The sequence below is a fragment of the Perissodus microlepis genome, chromosome 6 (assembly GCF_051167445.1).
Source record: "Perissodus microlepis isolate ML-2025 ecotype Zambia chromosome 6, ASM5116744v1, whole genome shotgun sequence".
Classification (NCBI taxonomy): domain Eukaryota; kingdom Metazoa; phylum Chordata; class Actinopteri; order Cichliformes; family Cichlidae; genus Perissodus; species Perissodus microlepis.
This window is the reverse complement of record NC_140466.1, coordinates 23,739,857-23,767,207: the sequence shown is the minus strand read 5'-3', so window position 1 is coordinate 23,767,207 and position 27,351 is coordinate 23,739,857. Positions and strand designations below refer to the sequence as shown.

Here is a 27,351-nt window from a genome sequence, read left to right as displayed (position 1 = left end):
CTGAGTTGCTGCCAAGTTGAACAAGTATATCTAAGAAAGTGATCAGTGACTGTACATATGTTAGTGTAATATTAATATACAAGTCTTTAATTAGTGATTTCGAAAGATTCATTAGTGCTTAAGCTGCAATGATCCCCTGTAGGTGTTGAGGGGAGGTTAACTTCAAATACCTAAAATTACAATACATTATGTTTTTTTTTAATTGTGTACAGCCAAACCTGTTGAACAACTAGTCCATTCAGGGCTAGACAAATGCAGGATATGCACATGTACCAATAAAGACAACACAACTGAGTACATACGACATTACATTGATTTCGTTTGTGCTATGGTTTGCCAATATTTATTTATTTAAAAATCAGACTGTAAACGTGTCTTGGCTGCCCCCTGTTGGTAGAAAACATTCCTTCATCATGGCGTGTTTTGTGCAGCACATGTAACTACACATTATTTTTAAATGATGGACGGGTAATTTAAGCGAAACGGCAGCAAAAATAATCCCAAACCAACGAACCCACAGATTTACAGAGGGGATTCAGAGGAGCCGACCTGTTTCAGTTTAACGCGTGCAGCACTCTTGGTTGGCCAACAATAAAGTCTAGCATGCACTTCCGCGTTGACAAAGTCTCTCCGGTCTCAGCAGCAACAACAGCCGCTAAAAGCTCACCGTTTCAGAGCTGTCTTTTCTCTTTGTGTTAGTAAGATGAGTCCGCTGTGTGAGTGCTGCTCCGAGCACATGGATAAACTGAACCAGCAGGTTTCTGTGATGCGAAAAGAAATCAAGAACCTGAGGTATGTTTGTAGGTTTTGCACCGCCACGTGTTTTTCTCACGAGAGACTTCTTGCTATTTTAAGAATTAAACAAATTAAACGCCTTGTTCTGTTTTGCATTGGCCTTTTATTTATTTTTAGTATTTTTCAGGGTTCCCATTATTATTACACGCTCATTCTCAACATCTTCTCTAACAGGCAGACGCTAGACAGTGCAATTAGAGCTCATCGCAAACAGCTGCTGGCGGTTCAGGCTGCTGTGTCGAAGATTGGACTCAGCGAAGAAGTTAAAGCTCCAGCACCTACACCACCTTCACCACCGTCGCCAGCAGCATTAGAGCGAGGTAGCTACCACCAGCGTCACAAACATTTGTAATTACAAAAACTAAGCCCTCCATCCACCAAAAAAAAGTAACACAGCCGGCAACTAAGGGCGCAATTTCCCTGCAATTAAATGGAATTTCAGTGTATTTTACCTGAAATTACAATCTAAATATATTTACCTACAAATACTTAAAGGTAGTACACTAGAATAAGAGACTGAGATGTTTTTACAGGAAAACAGTGATTTATATTTATAAATAAATATTTAATATATATATATATATATATATATATATATACATATACATAAGTACTGGTAATTTAGCTGAAATATATTAAAACAATCCCCATCTTACATCATAGGTATGCTGTACTTTTTGTGTTGCAGGCTGTATTGTGGAGTGATTAAAACTTGCTTAACTTCCAGGTATTTTACAGGAAAGAAGATGCAAGTTATACTGTAATTATGACATAACTATTTTTAGTGTGTCATTACCTTTTAATTTTGTAGCAAGCCAATATTTTTCCACTTTACATTGTAATTTTTACATCTTTATTATTTATGTTGTTATTTAATATTCATCATGTTGATGTGCATGATGGTTTTTCTATTATTTAATTGTCCTTTTTTACTTTGTGCTGTACAAACTTGCAATATAATATGTGTCTCCTTTGCTGTAAAATACTCTTGCTGGGTAAGGTTAAGCCACTCCATTGTACAGCCTGTACTTACGGTACTTACGCATTTCTAACATTTACTTACATTATAAATATTTATTTGTTTTCTATTCAACCCCCCCAAACAACTGACTTGTTACCCACTTGTTTTTGTGTGCTTACCTTTAAGTATTTGTAGGTAAATATAATTACACTGTAATGTCAAATAAAATACCTAAAAGTTTCATTTAACCACAGAAGAATTAGGCCTTTAGTGATGTGCTGTGCTATAAAGTGTGACCAAAAGAGGAAGAAAAAAATAAACCCTAAAACAAAGAGCACTACTCAGGAAGGCTTTATTTTGCTTTAAGTTTCTGTTTATAACAATACGTCAATTATACCTACCAAAATAACACTTTTGGCTCAGAGATGTTCAGCGTGCAGAGTCAGCTAATGAGTGAAACTCATGGCACTTTTTCTTTTTATTGGCTTATGTATTTGGGTAATCATTTCCCACACAGCAACCAATAGTTGAAACTATGTGATTCAGCCTTGTGCTGTAAACTTAAATTTCACTGACCCTGCATTGAATAGTGATTCTTGATCGGTTTTGCACCATTGGTTAATATTGTAATAAAGCTGAAATCATGAACAAAGGCAGAATAATACCAGCAAGAGTGAATGGTTTGGAGACGGGGGCACTGATTTTCACTGTGACTGATTATCATCACACTGTCAGGTTTCATCAGGAATTTAATTTTGCTCCAACATTAATTTAGCCTTAAAATTTAAGTTTTAACCATGATGATGACTCAGATGAAAAGTCAGCATTGTTTCAGTGTTGTTTTGCTAACAGGATTGGTCATGTATCCTCTAAAATGTGACCAAAATAGAAAGAAGGAAACCATGTTGACATCTTCAGAGTATTTGTTTTGCTCTAAAGCCAAAGACTTGAATTGTCTGTCATCAAGTCCGTAACTAATTTAATCATTTCAGCACTAAAATAAAAGGTTACAGTGTGTGTATATATATATATATATATATATATATATATATATATATATATATATATATATATATATATATATATATATTTATATATATTTTTTTTTTTTTTTAAATAAATAACAAAACACACTTGTGGAATAAAAGTGAGTGCAAAGGATAAATTGGAGGCCAAGTTAGACACAGTGTCTGTGTTACAAAACCTGACCCTAATATTCTTATCATTGCAGGGGACATCCAAACGGTCCCAATTGGTTACATTAGTTCCTGTTTTTCTGTGAAGAACGGGACTCCCCGGCAGCCCACTATTTGTGGCCCTTCAAGGGCAGAACTTCGAATTCAGCCGAGTGTCTTCAACAACCCGGAGCACGCTCTGGTGGGCCTGGAGCAATACTCCCATGTTTGGTAGGTTTCATGTGTGTGTTTGTGTACAACACGTTACCAAATATTGTTACCCAACTCGCAAGATATTTTTTTACTCATTTTAACTAAGCATGTACACGTAAACACTATTTCCCATCATCTGCCTTTCTTTGTCATCTGGCCTCTGCAGGATAATTTTTCTCTTCCACAAAAACGGCCACCTGAGCTACAAAGCCAAAGTGAGGCCGCCCAGGCTGAACGGGCAGAGAGTCGGTGTGTACTCGACACGCAGTCCTCATCGACCGAATGCGTTGGGCCTAACACTGGCAAAGCTCGACAAAATACACGGTCAGTGTCACTAAACACGTGTGTGTTTACTGATCTGAGCTGAGTTATTTCTCTGAGGGAGCTGCACTGATTTGTTGCTTGAACCCTGTCTGAAGCACAGGGTAATTTTCCACTTGTACTAATAGTTACAGCTGTTAAATCTCACTATTTTAAGCAGACTCTGGTTAAACTCTGACCTAGTTTTGTTGATGTTTTAGCTGTATATAAATATGAATGCATTTCTTTATTTTCCAGGTGATACTCTACACCTGTCAGACATTGATATGATTGCAGGCACCCCAGTCCTGGACATCAAACCCTATATCCCAGAGTATGACTCCCCCGACACCCGGAGGAGCTATGAGGAGGACTCAGAGCCCTGTAATTCAAACACTGACCAAATGAATGAGGACAAGAGAAACCTCACTAACCTCCCTGAAGGATCAGACATAGATGTGCAGTTAAACACAGAAGATCGAGGAGCAGCTAATGATTATGTGGGGAATCTCCTCCCAGAAGAAAAAACGAATACTAACGCAACAGGTTCATCTCATATCAGTGCTCAGTTTTCTCTGTCCAAAGATCTCAGTAATGTGCTGGAGGAGGTCAAGGCTTTTGTGAACCAAGACGTTTTCTTAAGTTCTGAGAGTAAGAACCGAGGTTCAGACTCTCCTAAAACTAAACCACCTTCGTTGGAAGTAGACCATCCCTGCTACAGAGAGGAAGCCTACAGTATGATCGCAGGCTGGATCAGAGAGCCTCCTGTCGCAAGTCTGGATGTGCGATTCAGCCTTCACGCGGAGAGGGAGCTGGCAGAATTCATCCCTGCACACCTGTCAGGTAAGATGACTGAGATCATGGGAGATGCAGCGCATCTGGAAAGTATTCACAGCGCTTCACTGTTTTCATATTTTGTTACAGACTTATTATAAAATGGATTCAATTCAGTTTTCACCTGAAAATTGTACACACAATACCCTTTGTCATCACACAATTTGTGATGACAAAGGGATAAACGTTGGCTTGCAATTCATAAATTAACTACATTTATTAAAAATAAAAAACAAAAGTGTTCATAAGTATTCATAGCCTTTGCTCAATACTTTGTCGAAGCACCTTTGGCAGCCTCGGGTCTTTTTGAGTATGATGCTGCATGATTGGTACACCTATTTGGGGACAGTTTCTTCCAGTTCTTCTTTGCAGTGCCCCTCAAGCTCTGTCAGGTTGAATGGAGAGTGACGGTGCACAAGGTCTGAGAGTCTTTTAGGCATCTTTGGGCAACTCCATGTGGGCTGTCATTAGCGTTTGAAGACTGGCTTCCATTTGGACACTCCACCATATAGGTCTCACGCTGCAGAAATGTCTGTCCTTTTGGAAAGTTCTCCTCTCTCCACAGAGCAACACTGGAGCTCTGTAGGAGTGACAGTCAGGTTCTTGGACACCTCCCTGACTAAGGCCCTTCTGCTCTGATTACCCAGGAAGGCCGTGCGGTCAGCTGTAGGAAGAGTCCTGGTGGTTCCAAACTTCTTCCATTTACGCACGATGAGCCCACTGTGCTCACTGGAACCTTTTAATGCTGCAGAAATCTTTCTGTGGCTTGGTTTGTGCTCTGACATCCACCAACAACTATAGTACCTTACGGTATGTGGACAGGTGTGTGCCTTTCTAAATCATATCCAGTCAAGCTGTAGAAACGTCTGACAGATGATCAGTGGAATCTGAGGTTAATTTTGAGTTTCATGGCAAAGGCTGTGATAACTTATGTACATGCTATATATTTGTTTTTTATTTTAATAAATTTCAAGCATTTTGTTTCACTTGGTCATCATGGTGGTTTGTGTGTAGAATTTTGAGTTGAAAATGAATTTAATCTATTTTGGAATAAGCCTGTAAGATGACACAATGGAACAAGTGAAGCGCTGTGAATACTTTCCAGATACACTGTATGTTTGTCTCCATAAGGGGGCACTGTTGTATCAGTAATTAATGTGAAAGCCTTCATTCATATGTGAGCAGAGAGACTGAAAAACAAACTTGTGTATCACACAGGACTGTCTGAAAGCCACAGACCCCGGTTTAAGTTTCTGCGCAGTACAGAGGAGGCAGTCGCTGCCATCAGAGGGGTCCTGTCAGCAGACCCCCGATCCGTCTACAGGAGGACTCGCTGCAAGGACAGACTCTTTTTCTTCACCCTTGACACGGCTGACATCACCTGCTGGTTTGGACAAGGCTTTGCAGAGGTGCTGCAGATAAAACCTGTAGAGCCGCACATTGCTTCAGTATGAGAAACTTTTTCATTGATGGATTTTGAGCTGAAGAGAGGAGCCTTTCATGTGACACAAAAACACCCTCTTGTTTGTTCCTTTCTTTTTGGTATTTCAATCTAAATTCTTTGCTGGCAAACTTATATTTGTAAATCATATTGGCTTACTTAAAATCAGACAGAAGAATAATGAGGCATTGTATATTCAAAGTTGTATTGGATAATTAAATAAGATATTTACTTAAAAAACAAATGCCCCTTTTTATTCTGTTTATCTTTAAAAAGTATTTACAAATTGGAAAAAATGTAAGTAGTTGCACAAACAGAGTTTAATTTCTTTTCTTTCTTCTTTTTGCAAACGGTTAGCCTTGGAGTGGGTTAGCTGCTAGCTCTTCTTGTTTTCTCGAGAGACAGTCCTTTAATTTATGTGTTATTAGGATACATCAGTGGAAAGGAGGCTGTGTTGTTTTATAATTGTCTTTGGGCAGTGAAACGGGCCACAGAGCCTCATAAGATTCATAAACACTCTCAAGGAGGCCCTCGTGGGACAGGAAGAGTCAACAGATGATTCAACAGAAAGATTCATGACTTAATCAGTGAGCAAGGACAGTAGAAGCACAGTAGGAAAAAGGGTCCATGGCTCTTTAGATGATGTGGAGGGACCCCACTTTAGTCTGACCACTGACATCTTGTAATGTCATGATTTATTTGTTCCTCCCTTTCATCAGGCTTCTATTACCTCCCCCCTAATTGATCTGTTCCTGCGTCTCTGTACTTTATTATCCCTTTAGCTTCTTGCTAAGTATTTATAAAAGTGCGTATTTTACATTGTAGATTCACACAATAATCTCAACACACTTCTGATCTTTCAGTGCCATTTTGACAGACTTTTCCAATATTGTGTAATACAGATCTAAGAGAGGAAGAAAAACACACTACATGAAAGTGATTTGTGGTGTTTTATGCAGAGCTGTGTGAGGGCACTTGAGTTCATGGTGGAACGATTTCAGCCGAAAAATGTGAAACACTGAAAATCTAGGCCATCCATCAGGCAGTTGTAGGGAGAAGATGCAAACTCCACACAGAAATGCCCGGGCCATGTGGTGCATTCAAACACTACTGGAAGAATTATCATATTTATTTTCTGCGGTCACCACATTATAAAAGTTGCATGTATAACATCACCAATCAAATATGAGAAAGACACTTAAAATGTGACTTTACCCCAAAATAAGGCTTTAAAAACATTTTTCTGCTTGATGCATATTATTAACTGTATTTAAAGCAAAAATCTTATTGTGGCAGGGTGTGGTTTGTGGCTCAGCTGCAGGGGAGGGGTGGAGAAGGGGGTTCAGGGTGCCGTGTCAGGGGAGGCTGACACACACCTGAGCTCCATCAACTGATCACGTCTCCCCTGTAAAAGATGTGCCAGGACCTGAGGTGTATGGTTGTGTGTGCTACATGCAGGGCAGCTGGAAAGTTGCCAAGTGAAAAACTAGCGCAAATAAAAAAACCTATAAAACGCTGTTGGTGTTGGGGCCGTCATTTTCACTGCATTACAGGTGACTCAACTCATCCGTCCAATAACTTCTTCAGTTTGCTGCCATCAGGAAGGAAACTGAAGAGCCTCCGGGCTGAGACACAGCTTCGTCCATCGGGCTGTCAGGATGCTGAATTCACTCCATGCTCACATACACGAACTCCAGACCTGCATTCACCTCTTCCCTCTGAACCCTCCACCCCCAAACCACCACCATTGCCTCTTCACTGACTGCGCCCCCCAGCCCCCCGAAAGTTGCCCACAATCACTATGATTGTGTTGCACACTGCTGTTTATATAAGATTGTATTGTATTGCATTGTGTTGTACATAAGACTCCTATTTTATTTTTATCTTTTTATCTTTATATTGTTTTAGTGTACACTGAGGGCCATGGGAACATTGCAGTTTCAGATTCCTGTGTATGAGTGTACATATGGTCTTTGACAATAAAGCTTATTTTGACTTTGACTACAGAGTGGTCATTGTTGATGACACAGAAGACGATGCTAGGATGGTGGGATACAGCTAAAAGAAGAACTGAAATATTGTTTGGGTGGATGGCTGGTTTGGTAGACACCAAAGCTAAACAAACTGTGTCATTGTCCAGACTCATGGAGCATACGTATCACTCTCTGCTCCTACACTTGTTTCCCAAAAAAGGGTGATTTATGGGTAATTTTTCCATGTAACTACATAGCTTCCAGCTTGTAAAGCAAGAAGGCAGTGGAAATAACTGAAGAGTCAGATATTATTTTTTTATGCAGACACGAAGTTTTAATAAAACGCTGACATAAAACAAAACAATACAAAAAACAAAGATACTTAAGAGCCAACATAAAAGTGTAAATTTTCTGTCAGCAACAGGAACATGCTGTAGCAGTTACATTATTTACCCGAAGGAGGCAGCAGTGAGTAAAGGTACAGATCTCAACCATCTAGTGCTTCTCTCAACCAACGAAGAAGAGAAATGGACCAATAACAGCGCTGCTATTCGTGTTTTTGAATCAAACGCGGTGGATGGTAGTTCAATACAAGATTTGTTTACCCTGTCCTCGGCTCTGTTAAAACGCTGGTTGAAGTTAGCTGGTAAAATTTAAAAGGTAAAATACTTTTACATGATTTAAGGGCGTTTGCCTCAGACAGCTAAGCTATTAATTAAGTGCCTTTGTTAGAAGTAACTAGAGTGAGTGCAATTTACGGTTAGCTATCGACTGGTACCGGTCTCTTAAACTGTAGTTTACGCCCTTGCAATATTCACTCTTAGCAACACTTTCTGTGAATTTTAGAATTCTGTGAATTCTCACATTGATTTTCGAAGTTATTAAATTAATGCTTGAAATGGCCTATTGTCAACTAGGCCAATACGTAACGACAAGTCAGTATGTGAGCTTCTCAGCTAGTTTGACACGACAAGCAGATCTCTGGGCAGGATTTTAAAGAACATTCTCGCATTGTCTATCGTAAAACAACAGTTAAACTCTGCAACATGGTTGTTTGCTGTAATCGTCTTTCCTTTTGTTTCTGCCCCGGAAGAAACCTTCATAACAAGAAGACAACATCCACACAAGGGGTTATGATGGGGCTAATTTGAACTTAACAGACTCTCTCTGCACAAACGAAATGTTTAAAAAGTTCCGACTAACTTCTCTTATACAAACTGTTGAAGTCTCGTGATCGTGATTAAATTCCAGAAAGTTTTTGCAGTCAAGGAGAACTGGGGTTTGTCTTTCGTAACTTGCCTTGAAATGACATTATTCTCTAGTATGAGGAGCAAGACCCTGTTTTAGCACTCGCATGGAAAACCAACTATTTTAATGCGGAGCTATTGGTTTTACAGCCAAATAGATTAATCCGCATTTAAATCAAACTGGTAAAATATGACCTCTTTTGTCTTCCTGATTTTGTCCTCCAGTTGTAAACATAGTTTTCTGAGAACTTCAGAGTAATGGCTTCCAGGAGTTCAAGTTCCACAGGGGAAGGCTTGGTAAGACTTTTGTACTCAGTTGTGCATACTATACAGTGTTATCTCTGAGCATATTAGTTAATGGATAATTCAACCTTTGTTGATGGTAGCTCTCCAGCCGATCCAGCGAGCGTACCCCTCTGAGAAGTCTGGACAATGAGATTCTGCACTTGTCGACTCCCTCATCGAAGTTCAGATCAAAATCACAGATCAGTAGCGATGCTGGCAAAATGACAATGGTGGGTATACACTAATACTTACAAATATAATTTGTCTTTTTTTTTCTCTTTTTTTGGTGCTGTTTTTTAACCACTACTTATTTTTATTAATAGGGTGATCTTCCACTGAGTGAACAAGAACCCCAGCTGTACTCTTCTCCATCCACCAAAATGATACAAACCAATCTTCCAAAAACTGATACAACTACTACTCAGGTTGCTCGTGGACTTTCAGATATAACATTTAAATCCTTCACTTGTGCTGGTGGTGAAGTTGAGATATTAGGCTCTTTACTGCATGCAGAGGAGAGTATTCTTTTATCTACGGACCAGGGTACATCTAACACTGAATCTGAAGATGGCATCATCTCTGACAGTGTGATAATGGAGTCATGCTCTGATCACATCGAACATCCCTATCATGTTCTCGAGAAGAGTGACACTTACTCTGTTAACATCAGCGCTGCACTTCCCTGTGAAACTGACAGCACTACACCGGCTTCTTGTGATCTGGATAACAAACAAGCCACCGAAGAATCAACAGCTTTTCAGAGTGACTGCAGTGGAAAGGCAGATCTCACTTGGAAATCCTTCCTTCGTGATGGAGGTGAGGTGGAAGTTTCAGATGCCACCAGATTACACAACGAAACCATTCCTCTGCCCAAGGAAGAGCTTGGTGCTCCTCTAGAGTATGACAGTATAAATTTGACTAACTGCTTCGGTGACTTTGACCAGCAGTGTCAAGAGGAACATGCTGATCATCCATACTGTAGCCATGATGGTGGTGTTGATCCTGTCATTAAGGCTTTATCTGAGACAACACGTGGTTCAGAAAAATGTGCTAATGGACTGACCTTTAAATCACTGAACTGCACTGGAGGAGAGATTGAAATTCCAAGAGAAGAGTCCGTTGTTCTACCAGCCAACCATACTGTTAGCAGCAGTGAGACACATGGCTATGCCATAGATTCAACTGAAATAGCTGGTGACTGTGATTTACAAAATGATAATACAATTGGTCACTTTGATCATCCATACTGTAATGTTCAGACTCATTCATCACCTCCATGTGACAGCCTTTTGACTACCCAGGAAGCATTGGCAGACAGCACTGAGGATGTAATGGTCAGACACTACAGTTGTAGCCCAGTGGTATCTGATAGCCAGGCTGGGAGCCAAGGTGGTGTCACAGCTGATTGTTGTATTCCAGCTGAAGATGAAAAATTAGATGAGGCCCAATTTCCCAAGAAGAAGACATCCCTTCTGCATGAGGACCAGATTGTAATCTGTCCCCTCAGTGAAAACTATCTGTTCACTTCCATCACACATGATTATTGTCAAGATACCTTTGAAGATGCTAACAGCCAACAGAACAATGGTGAAGCTGTGGTAGCTACTGACCCATCAGCTGTTAGCAGATCTCTGGTGGCTAATGGATCTTTAAAAGCTTTGGATACTGAAACTGTAAAATGCAAAGGGCAAGAAATGCTTAACTGTACCGTAAATCCTGCTGACAGTGCATTGCCTCTCGTGGTTCAGAATACTCAGATTTCTGACTGCAGTCAACTTGCAGGTTCAGCAGAGAGCCCTTCAGCTGTGGAAGTGCAACAGCAAGACCAAGAGGAGCATGTCTCTGAAGTGAACTCCACCAGAGGACCCGCTGAATCCAGTGAGGAAAAAGACAGTGCCATTGGCTCATCTGGAAATGCACCTGCTCTTTGTAACTCTGCAGAAAAATCTCATGCAGAGAACCTTACTGATGTACTGAAAGCGCTGTCGGAGTGTCCCTCGGTTGCCTCAGCTTTGCAGTTGGGAATGTTTAGTCCCATTAGGAGAGCTTCTCTCTCTTTTTTAAAGACTTGTGGGGATCCTGCTCAAGGCAAGTTTGCAGCTGATGACTCTGCTATTGAGGGTGAGAAAACATTGTTTGCTCCTCTTAATGCTGACCAAGCTGGGTTGTGGGCGGAGCAACTGGAAAGCCCAATGCCTCATCCTCTGTTAAACTCCACAGCCTTGGGTCAGAATCCTGGTCTGAGCCCACTCGGGGAGCCAGTTAAGGATTTGGGACAGAAAGTCTCTGCAGAGCCTCAGACTGAAGCTGAGAAACCACTGCTGAATTTCCCACTGATTTCCGATGGTCCGTTTCAGCAGCAGCTTCGACAAATGGCAGAGTTCCTCATGATGGCGTCTGGAAAGATGGGCCCTGCTGCTGTCTCTGCTCCTGCTCCACCTCCTGCCCCTCCAGCCAAAGCTACTCCTGTAAAGTCTCACAGTGTCTGTGTGGGCAGTAGTCCTGTGAAACTGGTTGACCACAGCCTCAATACTTCTGGCCTGTTTGAGAGGAAGAGAGAATTCTCTGTGGCTGATTCCTGCACTATGACAGACCCGCTCCTCTGGAAGTAAGTGCCCATTGTAAATTGGTCATTTATTCAACAGTTGTGAGTATAGATAAAGCTAAATCTGCTTTTAGTATTTTCTTTGTTTGCCTCTCAGTATTCTTTCATTGGTTTTCCAGTTTACCTCCAGGCAGCTTGGAGTCCCTCCCAAGACAGGAGCTGGAACAGAGGTTAATGTCTAGCATGACGATGGTTGAGGCCCTGGTGCAACAGCTGACTGCAGCGAGGGCACAAGGACGTCCGCTTGCAGGCCCTGCTCCTTCAGACCTCCGGGAGAAACTCGTGCAGACAGACCACACCGAACTCAGTCAGGTAACTGTTGACATCTACATTTTGTTTAAAGGGGACCTGTTATGCTCATTTTCTACTCTATATTTAGATTTTTGGACTCTATTAGAGTAGTTTCGCATATGTCACAGCTTAAAATATTCCTCAAACAGAAGCTTTCAACTCTGATCTCATTATATAACAAAGAATTACTGCTTAAGTAGTCAGTTGTTTATATTTTATATCTAGACCACAATGTATAGAGACCTGTATGTGGAAGCTTTGAGTCGGATTGGGGAGTTGGAGCTTGATGGGAGTTCTCTACAAAACCTTATCCAGAGTCTGCAAGACATGAAGGTCACCATGGTAAGTCACAAACAACCACACAGCTCATGTTGTTTAAACTGGGATATAATGCTCAAACACATCTCACTGGCTTTTTTTTTTTTTTTTTTAAAGGGTTTTGTGGATGAATGTTTTTTTTTTTTTTTGTGTGTGTGTGTATTGAGATAGTCAGTATTTTCTTTACTAAGAGTAAAGTGTGTGTATTTGTCCCAACAGACTTCTGTCAGAAGTGACACAGACGCTGCTCTCTCTAACATGAATGAAATTGGTGACATAGTCAGAGAGGACCATCAAAGCCTCATTTCACATGTACGTACAACATGTTACCTCATTCTGTCTCATACAAGGTAAACAGTATGCTTGTTTTTGTAATTATTCCTCAGTTATTTATGGCTTAAGTTGTTAGTGTAACATGATTATGTGCTACAACTGAGTTGAGGTATATTTTTCTCATGTTGTTTTTAGTATGGGCACATGAAGTCTCTACTTGAGAAATCAAAGGACATACAGAGCAGAATGATGCAGAAGGTCAAAGAAGCTCTTCATCAGAGAAATGACATGAGGACTCAAATGGAAGAAGCCTTCACAGCAAAGGAGGCAGTAAGTCCTTTTGTGGTGTTTTAGTTGTTTAGTCTAAATGTAGAGGAACGGCAACCTCCTGAGGAGAAGGGTGTACTATGAAGCACGTTCAATACAGCCAGCCATTCTTTGCGTTAGCTGGCTTGACAAAACCTAAAACCCCAGTGAGAGATGAAGCTGGTTCTCAGCTTTCTTTGTTAATCCAGGCTTCCTGCTTCAGGCTCTGTTCACAATCACATTAAAGGGAGCATTTATCTGCCATTCTTCTTCTGCATAAGTCTATTGAGAATGTCTGATTGGAGCAGGTTGTGCTCAGAGCATTGGGTAATGGACATCTATAAACGTTATTGAAAAATATATCAGTAAAATGGACATTAGTGTGAAAAATAAGATAACAGAGTAATGCTGCCGAGATGGTAAATTTGTTAAATTGTGTTTATGTTACTGCTCAGTGCTGCTGTTTATTTCAATTTAAGCAAAAAGTAGCACTTAACTAGAATCAGTTAAAAGGTTGCGTTTCCAGGTAATGTGTTTAGCATAAGTTACTGTGGTGATCTAGCCAGGTTAAAAAGAGAGCCACCTTTGTGACACAAAAAACCTCTCTGTCTGTTAAACATAGCTCACTGTGTAAACACCTCTGCTTTAGCTGACCAACAGTTTTTCTGGAGCATATAAAAATATCTGCAGAAGTTATGCTGGCTGTGTGTTCAAGAGGATTATTTGTTCCAGGGGTATTAAGTGTGTGTGTGTGTGGTTGTGTGTTGTCAGGCTTTCAGTGCGATGGAACAGCTGAGGACACACTGTGCCACAGAAATTTCACTTCTGGAGAAGAGTGTGGGGTCTCAGCAAGAGCTGCTGGCTGCCCTAAACCAGAGCTATCCAGAACTGGTACAGAAAACAAGCCAAAAAATAAACAGCTCAATAATAATTGTATTTAAAGTAATATGTGAGTGTAATTTCTTTGTTTCTTTTTTGTCTTTACTAATGCAGGTTGTGTTAAACAAGGCTTATAATGCAACCCTGGACTCTGCTTCAGATCTTTTGTCTGAAACCATGGATGAACAGTCCGCTTTGATGAAAGAGGTACGCTCATACTAAAAACCTTGAACTATGACAGTCAATGAACATGTATCACAGCAGTTTCTATATGATGGCAAAGAAACAAAACAGTGTTTTGGTTCCAGTTCTTATGTTTTCATTTTTAGTTTAATCTGTGTGACACTGATAACAGCACAGTGGCTCCGTTTGAATGGTGTTTACTGTTGTTGTAATTTGTGGGTTTCTAAAAACACGAGGCTTTGGTGTAAAATCCACCACATGAGCATCCTGTACATAATAGTGCTGTTTAAAGGTACAGTCAGTCATTGTTTTGGTTGAGGATATTCTCAGTACTCATAAGTATACATACAGTGTATAATTATGTCTTCCAACAAATTGATACGCTCTCGTAAAACTGGAAATAAAATACACAGGAGCATGTGCTGGTTTGTAGAAGCCCCTGTGTTGCCTGGCCATGTTGAACACAGTGGCCGAGATGGACATCAGCTAATCATGTTTTATGTATGTGGCTGCAGACCGGCTGCATACGTAGCACGCCAAAGACTCAGACAAGCTCCATATCTGTTTGTTGCCGATCGTGTCTTGTGCCATGGAGGCAAGTTGCATTTTCTGTCTGCACCTTCAGACTCAAGATATAAAAGATCACACCTATGTTTTATCATCTGAGAAGTGGTTTCCTTCACTAAAGGAGTGAAAATGTGAATGAAAGAGACGATGTGACCGCCCTCCGGATAAAACGAGTAGATCTTTGCACAGTAGATTAAAGGAATTGCAGAAAGGGAGATTATGAAGGTGACACAGAAGTCACTGGGGTTCTGCTCAATATTTTGTCTTTTTATGTTTATTTTATAAACATGTATATCCTATAGTGGCCACTGTAGCTACGATTATGCACTTGAATTAGGTGGTGTAAGAAAACAGAATTCAGTTGGCTGTAATCTACTTCCATCTAGTGGTGAGATTATTATTATCATTATTATTTTATTTTATTTTTTTTCTTCTTGCAGTGTACCTTTTTTTTTAAAATTCCATTTAATGTGTTCTAATGTTGTTTAGTTGAAACTTTAGGTGCTTTAATACAACCTTCACTATTAGAACATTTACTGCTCTGTTAAAATGTGATAATGCGTTGATGCTAATGCCACCTGTTTATAGCTCTTCATGGTCAGGAGCCTTCTGCACAAAACTGCTCCCATGCTCCTGAAGCTGAACGAGAAAGCTGCCGCTGCTTTGAGAGAGAGAGATGAGCACATGTCTGCAAGAGACCAAGCTGTTGAAGAGCGAGAGCAGGTAAGGCATCTGTTATATTCAGGATATTTACAGCCTTGTACCTGTAGTCAACATGTCTGATTAAAATTATTCATATGCTTAAAAAAACCCTCATCAGATTGAAGAAGAACTGAATGAAACTCATTCGAATTTCCAAGCTGCCAGGGAGCAGATTGGAGATTTAAATCTGCAGGTGACAATTCTGACATCAGGTAAAAACTGAAATAACTCTCTGGCTATTTCGCTCCCTCTTTTTCAAAATGCTTTCTTTCTTGACAACCTATGGACTTAAACTTTTTTTTTAAATAAATAAATCCAGAGATGGGTGTACTGCGAGAGAAGTTGACTGAAAAAGAAGAAGAGACGGGTCAGCTAGAGAGGAAGGTGACGGAGCTGTCTGCTACAGTTTCCTCCACGCTGGCATCCTACGCTTTCTTGGAGCAGGCCCTGGCTGCTGAGACTACAAAGTATGATGCTCCTTATTGATGACAGAAATCAAGCATAGAAATTTAAAAATGGAAGTGAACACTGGGTTGGTGGTTACTTGTTAACAGGGTAAACTTTGAAAGGCAAAAAAAAGCCCTGAATTGCAGCATGTGCTTTAAAATAGGCCTTATTTTGTTTTTATTCAAGGTTGCAGGAGTCGTGGAAAGACAAACAAGAGGCTAAAGATCGAGCAAATGAGTAAGTGTTGGTTAATAGTAAAGGATAAAATAAATAAAATTAAAAAAGAAGACTTGGAAAGAAGAAAAATGTAACCAGTGGTTACATTTTTACTATAATCTTATATAAATGTTGCAGTATATATCCGAATACTGCTGTGTTTTTTTCTTTTTTGACCTTGTCCAGCTTGGAGGCATCACTGGGTCAGTCGGAGCAGCGGGTGTGCGAGTTGAGTCGGGCTCTGGCTCAGAGTGAGGAGCAGCTCAGTCAGCTGCAGTCCCTCTCACAGTCTCAGAGTCTGCAGATCCAGCAGCTCCAGGATGTCTGTACACAGCTCAGTGGCGTGCGGGAAATGAACGAGGTGAGCATTAGAGAGGGTATCTGTCTCCTTTAACACCAGAGAAGCATGAGGCGTTTGGTTATTACAGGAATAATATGCGACTTAACCTTGAGGGGAGGATGTTAGGTTTAATTTTCCTGCTGTCTGTGTGCATCAGTTCCTACAGATGGAGAACGAGTTGGCGAGGGAGCAGATGGCAGAAAGTGAGCGTATGCTGAGGGAAAACCTGCAGAGCCTTCGGGAGAGGAACATCCAGTGTGAGGACCTGAAGAAAGAAGTTTGTCAACTTAAGTAAGTATAAATAAGCCATTGAGGGTGATGTGCTTGAAAAGCCCAAACTGAGCCTGAAAAAACTTTCGGATTAAACAAAACAAAATTGTCTGTCTGTGCTCAGTTTCTTAGATCAGGGATGTCAAACTCATTTTACATCGAGGGCTACATACAGCCCACTTTTCTAGTTCTTAACTACGCTGGTGTAGTATGAATGGCTGTGGGGGCAGGTCTATATCAACAGGAAAAACTGTAAAATGTTCAAGGATTAATACTCACATACATATTTTCTGGATTGGAGTCTTTTGCCTTATGGCCTTATGTTTGTAATAATAAATCTTAGTGCAAATTGTTCTCATGATGTTTAACATTTTTGTTGGCACACTGAATGATAACTTGCCTCTGTGTGATGGAGGCTTGAGAACGGGAATTTGCAGGAAGAACTTAAAGCCACAAGGTCCAGAGCCAGGACAGCAAACCTGGAGCTTGAAGAGAAGATGGCTCAGGCGGTCACGGAAATCACTTTGCTGCATCACACACTGAGGGGACTGACCAACAAGCTCCATGATGAACTTGATGAAAAGGTAAAACAATATCAGAACTAGGCCCGGGTTTTGTCACTGATTCCTACAACCGATTCAATTCTGATTCACAAGGTTTGATTCGATTCAGTTAGATTTTGACTTGGTCAGAAATATTATCATCAAGATCATTTATCTTGGGTATGTACTGTCGAAAGAACCCTCTAAATTCAATACAGACTTTTTGGAAGTTAAGAACAGAATCTAAAGCAGTTACAATATTGCACTTTTTATTTAACCTGTTAAGCCCCAGGGGCTTTTCTGAGGTTCCTGCTTGAAAATGACACGCCCAAAGCGACTTGACTATTTCTCTGGAATTATAAACTCAGTGTAAACTTTCTAGGTATAAAAATAAAGCTGACACTTGTGAGACTTAATCAGAGGTGTAAGCACCACAGCAGATGCCATCGTGTCAAAGTTACTGAGGATAAAACAGAAAATATGAAGGAGTTTTTCCTGGCCCGGTCTGTTATAGCAGATAAATCCCTTGAAAATATTCTGCAGTAGATCAAGAACTGAAGAAACAGCATCTCAACATTACCTGATGCTGCTGAAGTGACGCAGAGCAAAGTTACAGACGCTTTATTAGAGGCATAGTTAAGCGTTTGAAATTTGGCATAATTTGTAAAAGTTGAAATTTCTTCAGTATTGAACAGCAGAAATTAGGGTTTCTTGTCAGTTATTTTTTGGGGGGGGGAAAAACAAACAACAAAAAAGAGAGGCAGACAACACTGTCCACAACAGGAGACCGGTGCGTAATATGCAAGGGAATAAAGTAGAAAATAAACACTTTTGATTGGAAACTGGTCTCGCGCACACAGAGAGAGAGAGAGAGAGAGATTTTTTTTTTTTTTTTTTTTTTTATCGTGGTGGAAGCAAAACAGTTGTACGTGAAGTGTAGTTTTGATCTTTTGGTGCTGGTTCAGTGAATTTTGGTCAGTTTCAGAATCTGTGAGTTGCCGGCTTTTAGCTTTTATATCCTTTTGCGGAGCCTGTTTTTCTTGGTCTTTAATCTTTTGCTGTTTTAGTTGTTTGGTGGTTGTTGAAATGGTTTTGTGAGGTTTTAGCTGAGATTCTGACATTTCTGGCAAAATATGTTTATATTTAAGTCAGTTTCAGGATTTCGATTTAAATTGTCAAATCTTTTTTTTTTTTTTTTTGTTTGTTTGTTTTCTAATTATGTTTTTTAAACCGGCCCCTAATCAGAACCCAGCAGAACTTTGTTCCACACGCTGTTTCATGTGCTTGAACTCGATTTCACATCAGTCATGCATTCATCTGCATTTGTAGGTCTGTGGATGGAGCTCATTGAATATCAGTATTTGTTACAGGCTTCTTTCCCCTTTCTGTTTGCTTTGTACAGCCCATTAAAAGCATAGTTACAATTTATCCTTTTTATATTGTCTATTTTATTACTTAATGTTCTGTTTATTTTAACCTTCGTGTACAGTGCTTTGTGACTGCCTGTCTAAACTTACTAGTTTTGGTAATGGTGAAATGATGCAGCTGGAAGCTCAATTTCACAGGTGTTAGTTTAATTGGGCCCTGATATGGACTCCACTGTATGTGCAGATGATCTGCAACAAGTAATGCAAATGCATAGAGTATGCAAAGCTTAATTTCTTTGAAATTAAAAGAATGCGTTGTTGTGGCCATGAGCTCTTGACATTTGCAGTTGTAATTTGGACATCAGAAGCAACTGTTTACAGCATTTATAAATCATCTTGTAACATCATTTACTATTGAACTTATGCTATAGATGCAGTACTGCATGTCTTTTCCCACTTGGATTTAAATGTCTTACTTTTCAGAAACCACAGATGTGTGAAGAGTCTCAGTCAGTCCACAGCGTGGAGCGTTGTGCCTCAACTGCTGAGAGAGAGGAAGAGGTCAAAACAGACACTCCTGCTGAAACAGGTACTGTTGTTCACCCCATGTGTGTCAGTTCACTCATAAGTAACATGCTAGTTTTTCTTTTTCTCTTTTAAATTGATTATTAAAAAAATATAACGTGTCAGCATTTTTTTTTATCCTAAACACAACAGGAGGCACTGTGATTCTGATTACATCACTCACTCACTCAAACACAGAGTTGAAGCTGGAAAACATGGCCGAGCTGGTTGAATTTAGTCACTTATAGAATCTCATTTTAGTAGCAACAAGCTCCATCAGATGTTATTGTAACTGCTAATGAAGCTTCCACTCTTTCAGTTGATCAGGTTACCACATCTCACCTGGGTTAAGGTCAGGACTCTGAGCCAATACCTGAACTGTCAGACCCCGGTGTTGCACCCGGGCTGATCCCTCCTGGTGGTGTGTGATGGCATGTTTCCTCCAGACTTGTCATTTCATTTGTCCACATAACATCGTCCCATAGTGACCTGTCTTTTTGGTTAACAGCACATTCCTTTGCTGTATCTTCCTTAAAGTCGACACATGAGATTTCATGCATATGCTCCTACTTTTGGGGTTTTCTTTAGCCTTACAAGTTGCCATGGGGATCTTTGCATCCACTTGTGGAGTGATGAGCACCTTTTCTAGCTTGTAACGCTTCATCTACGGTGCTGCGACTCCTCATTAAGAAGAACAGGCTTTCTCAGTAACCACACTTTACATAGTCGTGTTACTGAGGCGCTTCCTGCAAACCACAATCCACAAACACTTGACTTCTGTGAAAGTTGTTAACACGGAGGTTCACTTTCTTTTTTAGGCCTGCGAATAATCACTGTGTGTTTTCACATGGAAAGTACAGCTGTTTGTTTATACAGATTACGCTGTCTGTAGTTTGATGAAGATCAAACTATTCAAATTCCAAATTCAAAAAGTTTTTAGTTCACTTGTAATGTGGTCCAGCGTAATTATGTTGTTAAGCAGCTGCAAGCAAGTCTCTTTAAATAGTCACGCTGAGATTCCCTCAGAGAGCAGTGTGATTTGAATGTCTCAAACATGATTTGAATACGTGCTCAGCATGTCGTATGTGTCTCCTTTATGAAAAGGAGGTATTAATTTCATTGTTTGAAGGCTTAGTGGTGCATTACCAAAAAACAAAAGAACTGGGTCTTTTTTTTTCTTTCTTTTTTTTTTCAAGGAGGCATCAATAATATGATTGCATAATATAAAAATTCTTTCTTCAATGCTCCATTTCTTACCAACTTTTCTATATGAGCTACACATGCACTTCAATTCATCCTGTTTTTCCCTCGGATAAAGGAGGTAGTGGGCAACGTTTTTCTTATAGGAATCATTTTCAGGTGGGAATATATCTGCACAGCCACCAGGGACTGTAATAAAAAATGGAACAGATAATAAAAGTCTAAAATGTAATTATAATAATAAAAAAACAACTAAGTTTTACTTTCTCTTCAGTCCCTTCAGACACTCTCGAGCCACAGCGTGAAGCTTTGTTCAGCGAGACGAGCGCCTTCACCCGCATCGCAGCCATCACTCCTAAAAAGAATATGAGCACAGTCGAGATTCAACCAGAGGAAGAGGAGCAGAGCCACCTGGCGGAGCTGCTTACTGGCCTGGGCAGCACCGTCACCGAGCTCGTCAGCACTCTGAAGCTGGTGCAGCAGCGCAGAGACGCTCAGCTGGAGGAGCTGCATGGCCAAATGTAAGCTGTAATGTAAATTATTTATTTTTTTTAATTTTATTTTTATTTTATTTTTTTTTTTAGAAAACAAAGTGTGAAATGATTTTTTCGAAAGTTGTTGTTTTGTACATTAACATCAAATGTAGTCCAATTATCTTGTTGCTTTGTTCTTTTTAACCCCCCCCCCCAACTGTTATCTGATGTGTTATTCCAGCTGTGGCCTGCAGGTGGAGCAGCGTGCTGCAAAGAACGGACATGAAGCTGAGGTTTTTGAGCTCAAGCATCAACTCAGCCGTCTGAGTCAGCTGGTCGAGAAGGCAAATCAGGCTCTGCAGCAGAAAACTCAGGTAAGGATGACTTTTGCTGGACATCTTTTGTCCTCTATTCATCTGTGATAAGAAAGATCAGGATGGGTGCGGAGGACGGCTGACCGATGGAAGAGAAAAACACTGAAGTTTCATTTATGTTTTTTCCAGGATGAGAAAACGCTGGCTAAGTTGATAGTTGAAGTGCAAGACACACAGGAAATCCTAAATAAACAGAAGACTGACAATAATGTAAGGCACCAAAATAATACTGCCGGTGTTTCTAAGCTACTTCGTATTCTTGTAGTTTTTATTGTCTAAATGCAAATGAACGTTTTCTCCAGGAATTGAGAAGGGAAATCACTGAGCTTCGTCGCGCTCTCCAGCAGTCGAAGGTGGAGTCTGAATTCCTTCGGGATGAACTGAGGAAAGCTGGCGGCCAGTTGACTAAACCGGAACATTTCATGGAAGAGAACATCAAGTCATTGAAAGAGGTATGATTTATCAGAATCATTATTTATTATGTATTTCCATAGTTTTCAAGTTTTAAAATTGACCGAGTTTGGATTTTTTTTTTTAAACTCATGTTTTCTTGTTAGATCAGTTTTATTATGTTACTTAAGTTGTACAGCACTTTGGTCAACAGCAGCTGTTTTTAAATGTGCTTATAAGTAAACTTGACTTTTCAGCCTGTTGTTGAGGAAACGCTGCAGCTTAAAGGGACCCCCCTCCTCCTCTTTTCTCATAAACTTCTTCCATTTGATCCCTAGGTGGAGAGACTGAAGGCCAGTCTTCAGGAAGCTGAGCAGGCCAAAGTAAAAATTCTTGAAAGGGCAAAGAGACATGTAAGTCCTGACCGTACCCGGCATCAATCGCGTTCTTGACTACATATCAGCATTCACACTGTATTTATTGACTTAGAGGAACATTAGATGGTCTTCTTGCCAGCCATGTGAGCGTTCATGAGGATGTTCATCTCTTACAGCAAATCATCTATCAGAGCAACCAGCAGAAAAGTGAGAACGAGCTTCAGATATTAAACAACATGATCAACAGAGTTCGGGAGGTGAGAAATGTTTCATACCATGGAACATATTCTGTAAACCGCAGCGTCTGTTTGGATGTTTGCCATAATGTGCTGCTTTTTCCTTTTTGCCTCACAGACCTTGCTGTCGTTGCCGGCGGTTGTAAAGAACTGTGAACAGCTCCAGCAGCTCGTTGAATACATTGGCTGATGTGTTTATTTCCCTCGTGTGTTTATTCATGTTTTAGCTTGTCTGCCTTCTAAATGTTTGTATTTTTGAGAATAAAATAATTATTTGACTCTTCTGAGGTTCTCTACTATTATTATTATTATTATTATTATTATTATTATTATTATTATTTATTTTTTTACATTTCATGAAAAGATGCTATTAAAAATTATTTTTCTTTGCTGATATTAACCATATATTTTATGGACACTGAACACACATGCTGAACATGTAAATGTTTACTTCTCTATTGTATTTTTAATTTTTAAGTCGTAACGGCAGCAAATGTATACTCTTTAAACTCAAAAGCTTTTTTTAACATCAAAAGTTGAAAAAGATGGAGCCCCATGTCTCATTCATATTAAACTACAGTGCGAGTGGGTGTAAATGCCACGTTACTGCTTCGTCTTCTGCTTTTTAAGGAGGTGTGTGCCATCATCCCAGGTGCAACAAAGTAAGCGACAGAGATGAAATAAAGTGGTATTCCATTTTTTGTTGTTTTTTACAAGGCCATGAAAGAAACTTATCTATTTATTCCAAGGGTTTTCACAGCATGAAGCGGTAAAAGAAAACTTTTTAAACTGGAGATAAAAGCAAGCTGCATCCATCACCAAAGGTTTCCTTTTGTTTTCTTAATTAAAAAAAAAAAAATCAATTGTCTTAGCTCTAATTGTTTTCTTTGTGTCTCATCTTGTCCGATTTGCAGGCTTTGTATGGAAGAGGTTTCTGGTATTACATGGTCTTAACGCAAAGGCATGAAGCATCGAGTGGCAAGTCTATTCATTTTCTTGATTAGTGGATTTGCATGTGGCCAAGTGCTGCACTGGTGTCTCGACATGGCGGCTGAGACCGGTCACGGTTACTGGTGTGGCTCCAGACGGCACTTCAAATCGGCTGAGCTGACCCAGAAAGCATTAGAAGCACAAAAGAAAGAGAGGATTGGGCTTATTTTTGTGTGTGTGTGTGTTCCTGCTTTAATTTTGTCTGGACCTTTTGGCCCTCGTTACTTTATAAGACTTAAAATTAGAATTCACTTATAGCTGATACAAATATAACTCATATGGTGTAAATTTCTTCTTTCACAACTACTTCAACTGCAATCACTCATCACAAATTTAAAATCTTTTATTCTTATAGAACAAAGGTGCTTTATCATTGTTTATTTCCAAGAACAGCAAACTAAAAATGCATTTTTACTTGGCAACAAAATACAAGCTGATATTTTTTTTTCACGCAAGCCACTTTGCTGCAAAGCCTATGACCACGAAGCACAATAATTTATACAAACATTTCATTTAAACTCAACGGAAGTGTAAAATATTCAACTTGCACATTCCAGTTTTAACAAAAAAAAAAAAAAAAAAACAGCACACAAAATTATATGTATTTTACAGTCACATACTTGCTGTTAAAAAGGCCTAGACATTAAAACAAAACAGCTTGATGGATATCTAAAGTAAGTTATTATCAGCAGTGAAAATGGTTTCTACAATTATTCAGAAAATCACAGTGGTGTTAAGAGAGGTCAGTCTGCTCAGTTTTGTCCTTGATAAATGTCACGAACAAAGATAAAGCAGTTGGATTTTGTGCACAGAAATGTCTGGCTCATTTGGTGCCGTCACGAGTCTCTGTTTAAAAAAAAAACTAACAAAAAATAAAAGGTAGTGAGATGCTGGGCTTTACATTCTCAGTAGCTTAGATAGCAGAAACAAAACGGTCCATATTCCCCGGGTAGGTGGGGTGTCTGAGGTATCCCCCAGTGTTTCCAATAGGACCTGCAGCGCTGTTATACTGGGAGAAAGACCCCAGCTGCACTGGGGAGACCCTGCCGTAATGGTCCACTGTTTCTGCAGGGCCGTGAGCTGAGGCGTGGATCCGTCCTCCTGCTGCGTACCCCATGCCCTGGGTGTGACCCTGTCTGTACGAGCCCTGGTGTGCATGTTGGTGCGAATGGCTGTTTTGTCCAGAGTAGGTGAACGCCGGATGTGTAGAGGAGCGGGGTGGCACAGATCCCCCGCACGGTTGACTCTGGAAACCCGGAGCTCCCAAGCTGCAGGGACTGGATCCATTCGGAAGCCCTTCGGGACTGAAGCTCCGGCTTTGCTGCTGCATCACCTCTGGTCCTTGACCTGCCAGCATGCTGGCTGGAGTCGGGTGTCCTATGATGTTGTTGATGCTGAACATGCGGGTCTGACTGTGCCCAAACCCCGGAGGCGACGAAGAGGGATAGTAGGCAGAGGGCAGCTGCTGTCCATATGTGGGATTGAGTGTCATGTTGGGATAGACTGAGTTGGTGTACGCAGCTGGTCTGGTAATCTGAACGGGGGAAAAAACTGGTGTTTCATGCACATATGAAGTGTATGTGCTCAGGTCGCAGCGCTTAAACCTCTTCCTGCGTCTCAGAAAGCTGCCACTCTCAAACATGTCCTCAGCGTTTGGGTCCAGTGCCCAGTAGTTGCCTTTCCCAGGTCGTCCTGGCTCTCGAGGGATCTTGATAAAACAATCATTCAGAGTCAGATTATGGCGGATGGAGTTTTGCCATTTCTTCGAATTGTCTCTGTAGAAGGGGAAGCGCTCTGTGATGAATTTGTAGATACCCCCCAGTGTTAGTTTGCGGTCAGGGGAGTTGGCAATAGCCATGGAGATGAGGGCAATGTAGCTGTATGGTGGTTTCCCGCGCTGGAGAGGTCTCTTCCTCCTCCGACCCCGCGGCTGCTCCTCTGTCTGCGGTGGAGGATTGGAGGCAAGCAAGGTGGTATCTGCTGGAGAGTCTTTCTCCACTTTGACCACTGGCATTGTCATGGACAGTTCAAAAGAAAGAGATAGATTACTTACTGGAAAAGCTGCACGGCAGAAGTAGTGGCACAGCTTTGACGTTGTTCCGTCTGTCAGAGAAAACTAATTAGTAGGCAGTACCCTGACAGTGCAAATCAAAACAGGAGATCTGTCTGATATGCAGTCCTGCTCCAAGTTTGCATTCGATTGTAAATGCTCAGGGTCCTGAGTCCAAACAGTTCAACAGTTCTTCAAAAGCAGTGGAAGTAACGGCTCTTCTGTGAAGTCCTCTTTCGTTAAATGCGGGTCTTTACTCAGTTTATTCCTGTAAAGTGTAGTCGGTTTAAGGTGAAGAGTTGAAGTGCCAATTGTTGTGCTTAAGGTGTGTGTGCGCGAATGAGTCACTTAGCTTTACCTGAAGAGTGTATTACCTGCAGAGACAACCTGAAGGGCCACGCCCCCTTAAACATCACATGCTCTAACATACCTAACTTCTCTACTGCTCTATTGTTCCCCTCTGCCAAAGTCTGCATACTTTGTGGAGTGAATTCTGATTTCATTTTATTATTTTTGTTTTCAAATACATATTATTTTAAATTTGGTGAGCTATCCTGAAATGGCAGAAAAAAAATCTGCTGCACAAAGTATTTCTACTTTAAATCACATTGTTTCAAATATTTTAACTAATATCATTACAACTATTAAAAAACAGTAACATGAGTGTATCAATATGCATTACTCACAGTTATCTTGTTTTTGTTCTATAATTGGCCTGTATTTATTTTCAGTAACCAAAACTGTCAAAACAGATATTTTTTCCTCTTTATATTCAAAGTTTACTTTAAAGCCGACCTCAGTTTATTTTAAAAAGTCCAAAATGGTCCATGTTGTTTTGATGTTTAACACTAAAAGACCTCTTTAGTGGTAACTTAACCTATGAGTTGTTTTTCTATCTTGCTTCCTTGTTTGTTTTGTGCCAGTGGTTGGCCGTGCCAGCTGTGTTAAGAGATGTAAATGTTGTCCAGACAAAGGCCCTCCTGTGATTTCAGCATGCAAAATATAAGCTATCATCATAAAGCCTGGGCACAACCCGAGAGATGGGAATAACCAACTCTTTACATAGAGATCGTTCACTGAAATTGGTAGCGATACTTGCAATAGTTTTAAAGCCACCTTTATAAAGGCGTTTGTTTCCCTACGTTTCTGTGGTGCACAAACTGTCATGTGTGCTGTTGACTGACATGAATATTGTGAAAAATAAATTTCATTGTCATCAAAAGGTGGAGAGTATTCTGCTACTGCTGGTATGAACTCTGGGGACTCCCTGGGTTAGGGTTCACCAGCTTAATCTCTTCAACAAACCGAAAGGAAAACAGAGCAGCACACTCCCTTGCGTAAAGCTAGGCAGGGTTAACATGTGTCAGAGTCTGAGCAAGGAGAGAGAGAGAGAGAGAGCAAACAGCCCGATGAAAAGTTTAGGCCTGTGGGGAGGGCCGCAGATGTGCTGTCTTGGTCTGCAGCTGAGGCACCCTTTTATATGAGGAGGTGGGTGTGGCATGTCATGATATGAGGTACTTTTTAAAGTTTTTTAGATTAACATGAGAATCTACTCTATGTGTAGCGCCTTGAAAAAGCATTTGCCCCGTTTCTGATTTCTTTCTTTCCTGTTTTAAATGCAGATTTGTCACACTTAGATATTTCACTCCATCAAACAAATTGTGTTATTAGACAAAGAAAACCAGAGTCACTGCAAAATGCAGTTTTTAAATGATGATTTTATTTATTGAGGGGAAAAAACTATGCAAACCTACTTAGCCCTGTGTTTTTGCCCCAATTGTTAAATCATGAATTAACTGTGATTAGCCACATTTTTATTTTGGAAAGTAGAGTTCAGTTTCAGCAGCCGCACTCAGGCCTGATTACTGCCGGTCCTGTTGAGTCAAGCAATCACTTAAATGGAACCTGCCTCACAAAGTGAAAGATCTTGAAAACAATCAGCCCACAATCAAAAGAAACTCAAATACATATGAGAATTGAACCATTGAGTCACTTAATCTATCGGTCTGGAAAGGGTTAAACAAGCCATTTCTAAGGCTTTGGACTCGAAAGAACCACGGTGATAGAAACAGTGGTGAACCTTCCTAGGAGTCGGCCTACAAAATTTACTCTAAGAGCGCATTGAGACTGGGCAAAAATGGCTTTCATTGGAGTTCCAAGAAGAAAA

General features: G+C 40.4%; 3 protein-coding genes across 4 annotated transcripts; 2 read left to right on the top strand and 1 right to left on the bottom strand.

Annotated features, from left to right (window-relative positions):
* Positions 1–389: 389 nt before the first annotated feature.
* On the top strand, positions 390–7,690 carry trmo (tRNA methyltransferase O). Of its 2 annotated transcripts, XM_084931567.1 has the most exons (7): positions 390–792; positions 970–1,115; positions 2,988–3,162; positions 3,311–3,468; positions 3,703–4,287; positions 5,497–5,705; positions 7,016–7,690. In XM_084931567.1, exons 1-7 carry the CDS (start codon positions 704–706, stop codon positions 7,097–7,099), a joined length of 1,446 nt encoding a protein of 481 aa, XP_084787693.1. In that variant the 5' UTR covers positions 390–703; the 3' UTR covers positions 7,100–7,690. The 2 variants fall into 2 exon arrangements, with proteins under 2 accessions (XP_084787693.1, XP_084787692.1); XM_084931566.1 differs by lacking the exon at positions 7,016–7,690 and having other exon boundaries at positions 392–792; positions 5,497–5,963.
* A 560-nt stretch (positions 7,691–8,250) lies between these two features.
* Positions 8,251–22,427, top strand: spag5 (sperm associated antigen 5). Its single transcript, XM_084931563.1, has 25 exons — positions 8,251–8,352; positions 9,165–9,236; positions 9,326–9,454; positions 9,548–11,832; positions 11,949–12,141; positions 12,346–12,462; positions 12,658–12,750; positions 12,907–13,041; positions 13,789–13,908; positions 14,011–14,103; positions 15,235–15,369; positions 15,467–15,560; positions 15,668–15,815; positions 15,982–16,032; positions 16,198–16,372; positions 16,509–16,642; positions 17,037–17,205; positions 19,014–19,119; positions 20,569–20,815; positions 21,009–21,141; positions 21,271–21,351; positions 21,444–21,593; positions 21,870–21,944; positions 22,085–22,165; positions 22,263–22,427. The coding sequence occupies exons 2-25, from the start codon at positions 9,198–9,200 to the stop codon at positions 22,332–22,334; spliced, it is 5,055 nt and encodes a 1,684-aa protein (XP_084787689.1). The 5' UTR covers positions 8,251–8,352; positions 9,165–9,197; the 3' UTR covers positions 22,335–22,427.
* Positions 22,428–22,539: 112 nt separating this feature from the next.
* On the bottom strand, positions 22,540–25,525 carry foxe1 (forkhead box E1). Its single transcript, XM_084931565.1, has one exon. It carries the CDS (start codon positions 25,152–25,154, stop codon positions 24,048–24,050), a length of 1,107 nt encoding a protein of 368 aa, XP_084787691.1. The 5' UTR covers positions 25,155–25,525; the 3' UTR covers positions 22,540–24,047.
* Positions 25,526–27,351: the final 1,826 nt, after the last annotated feature.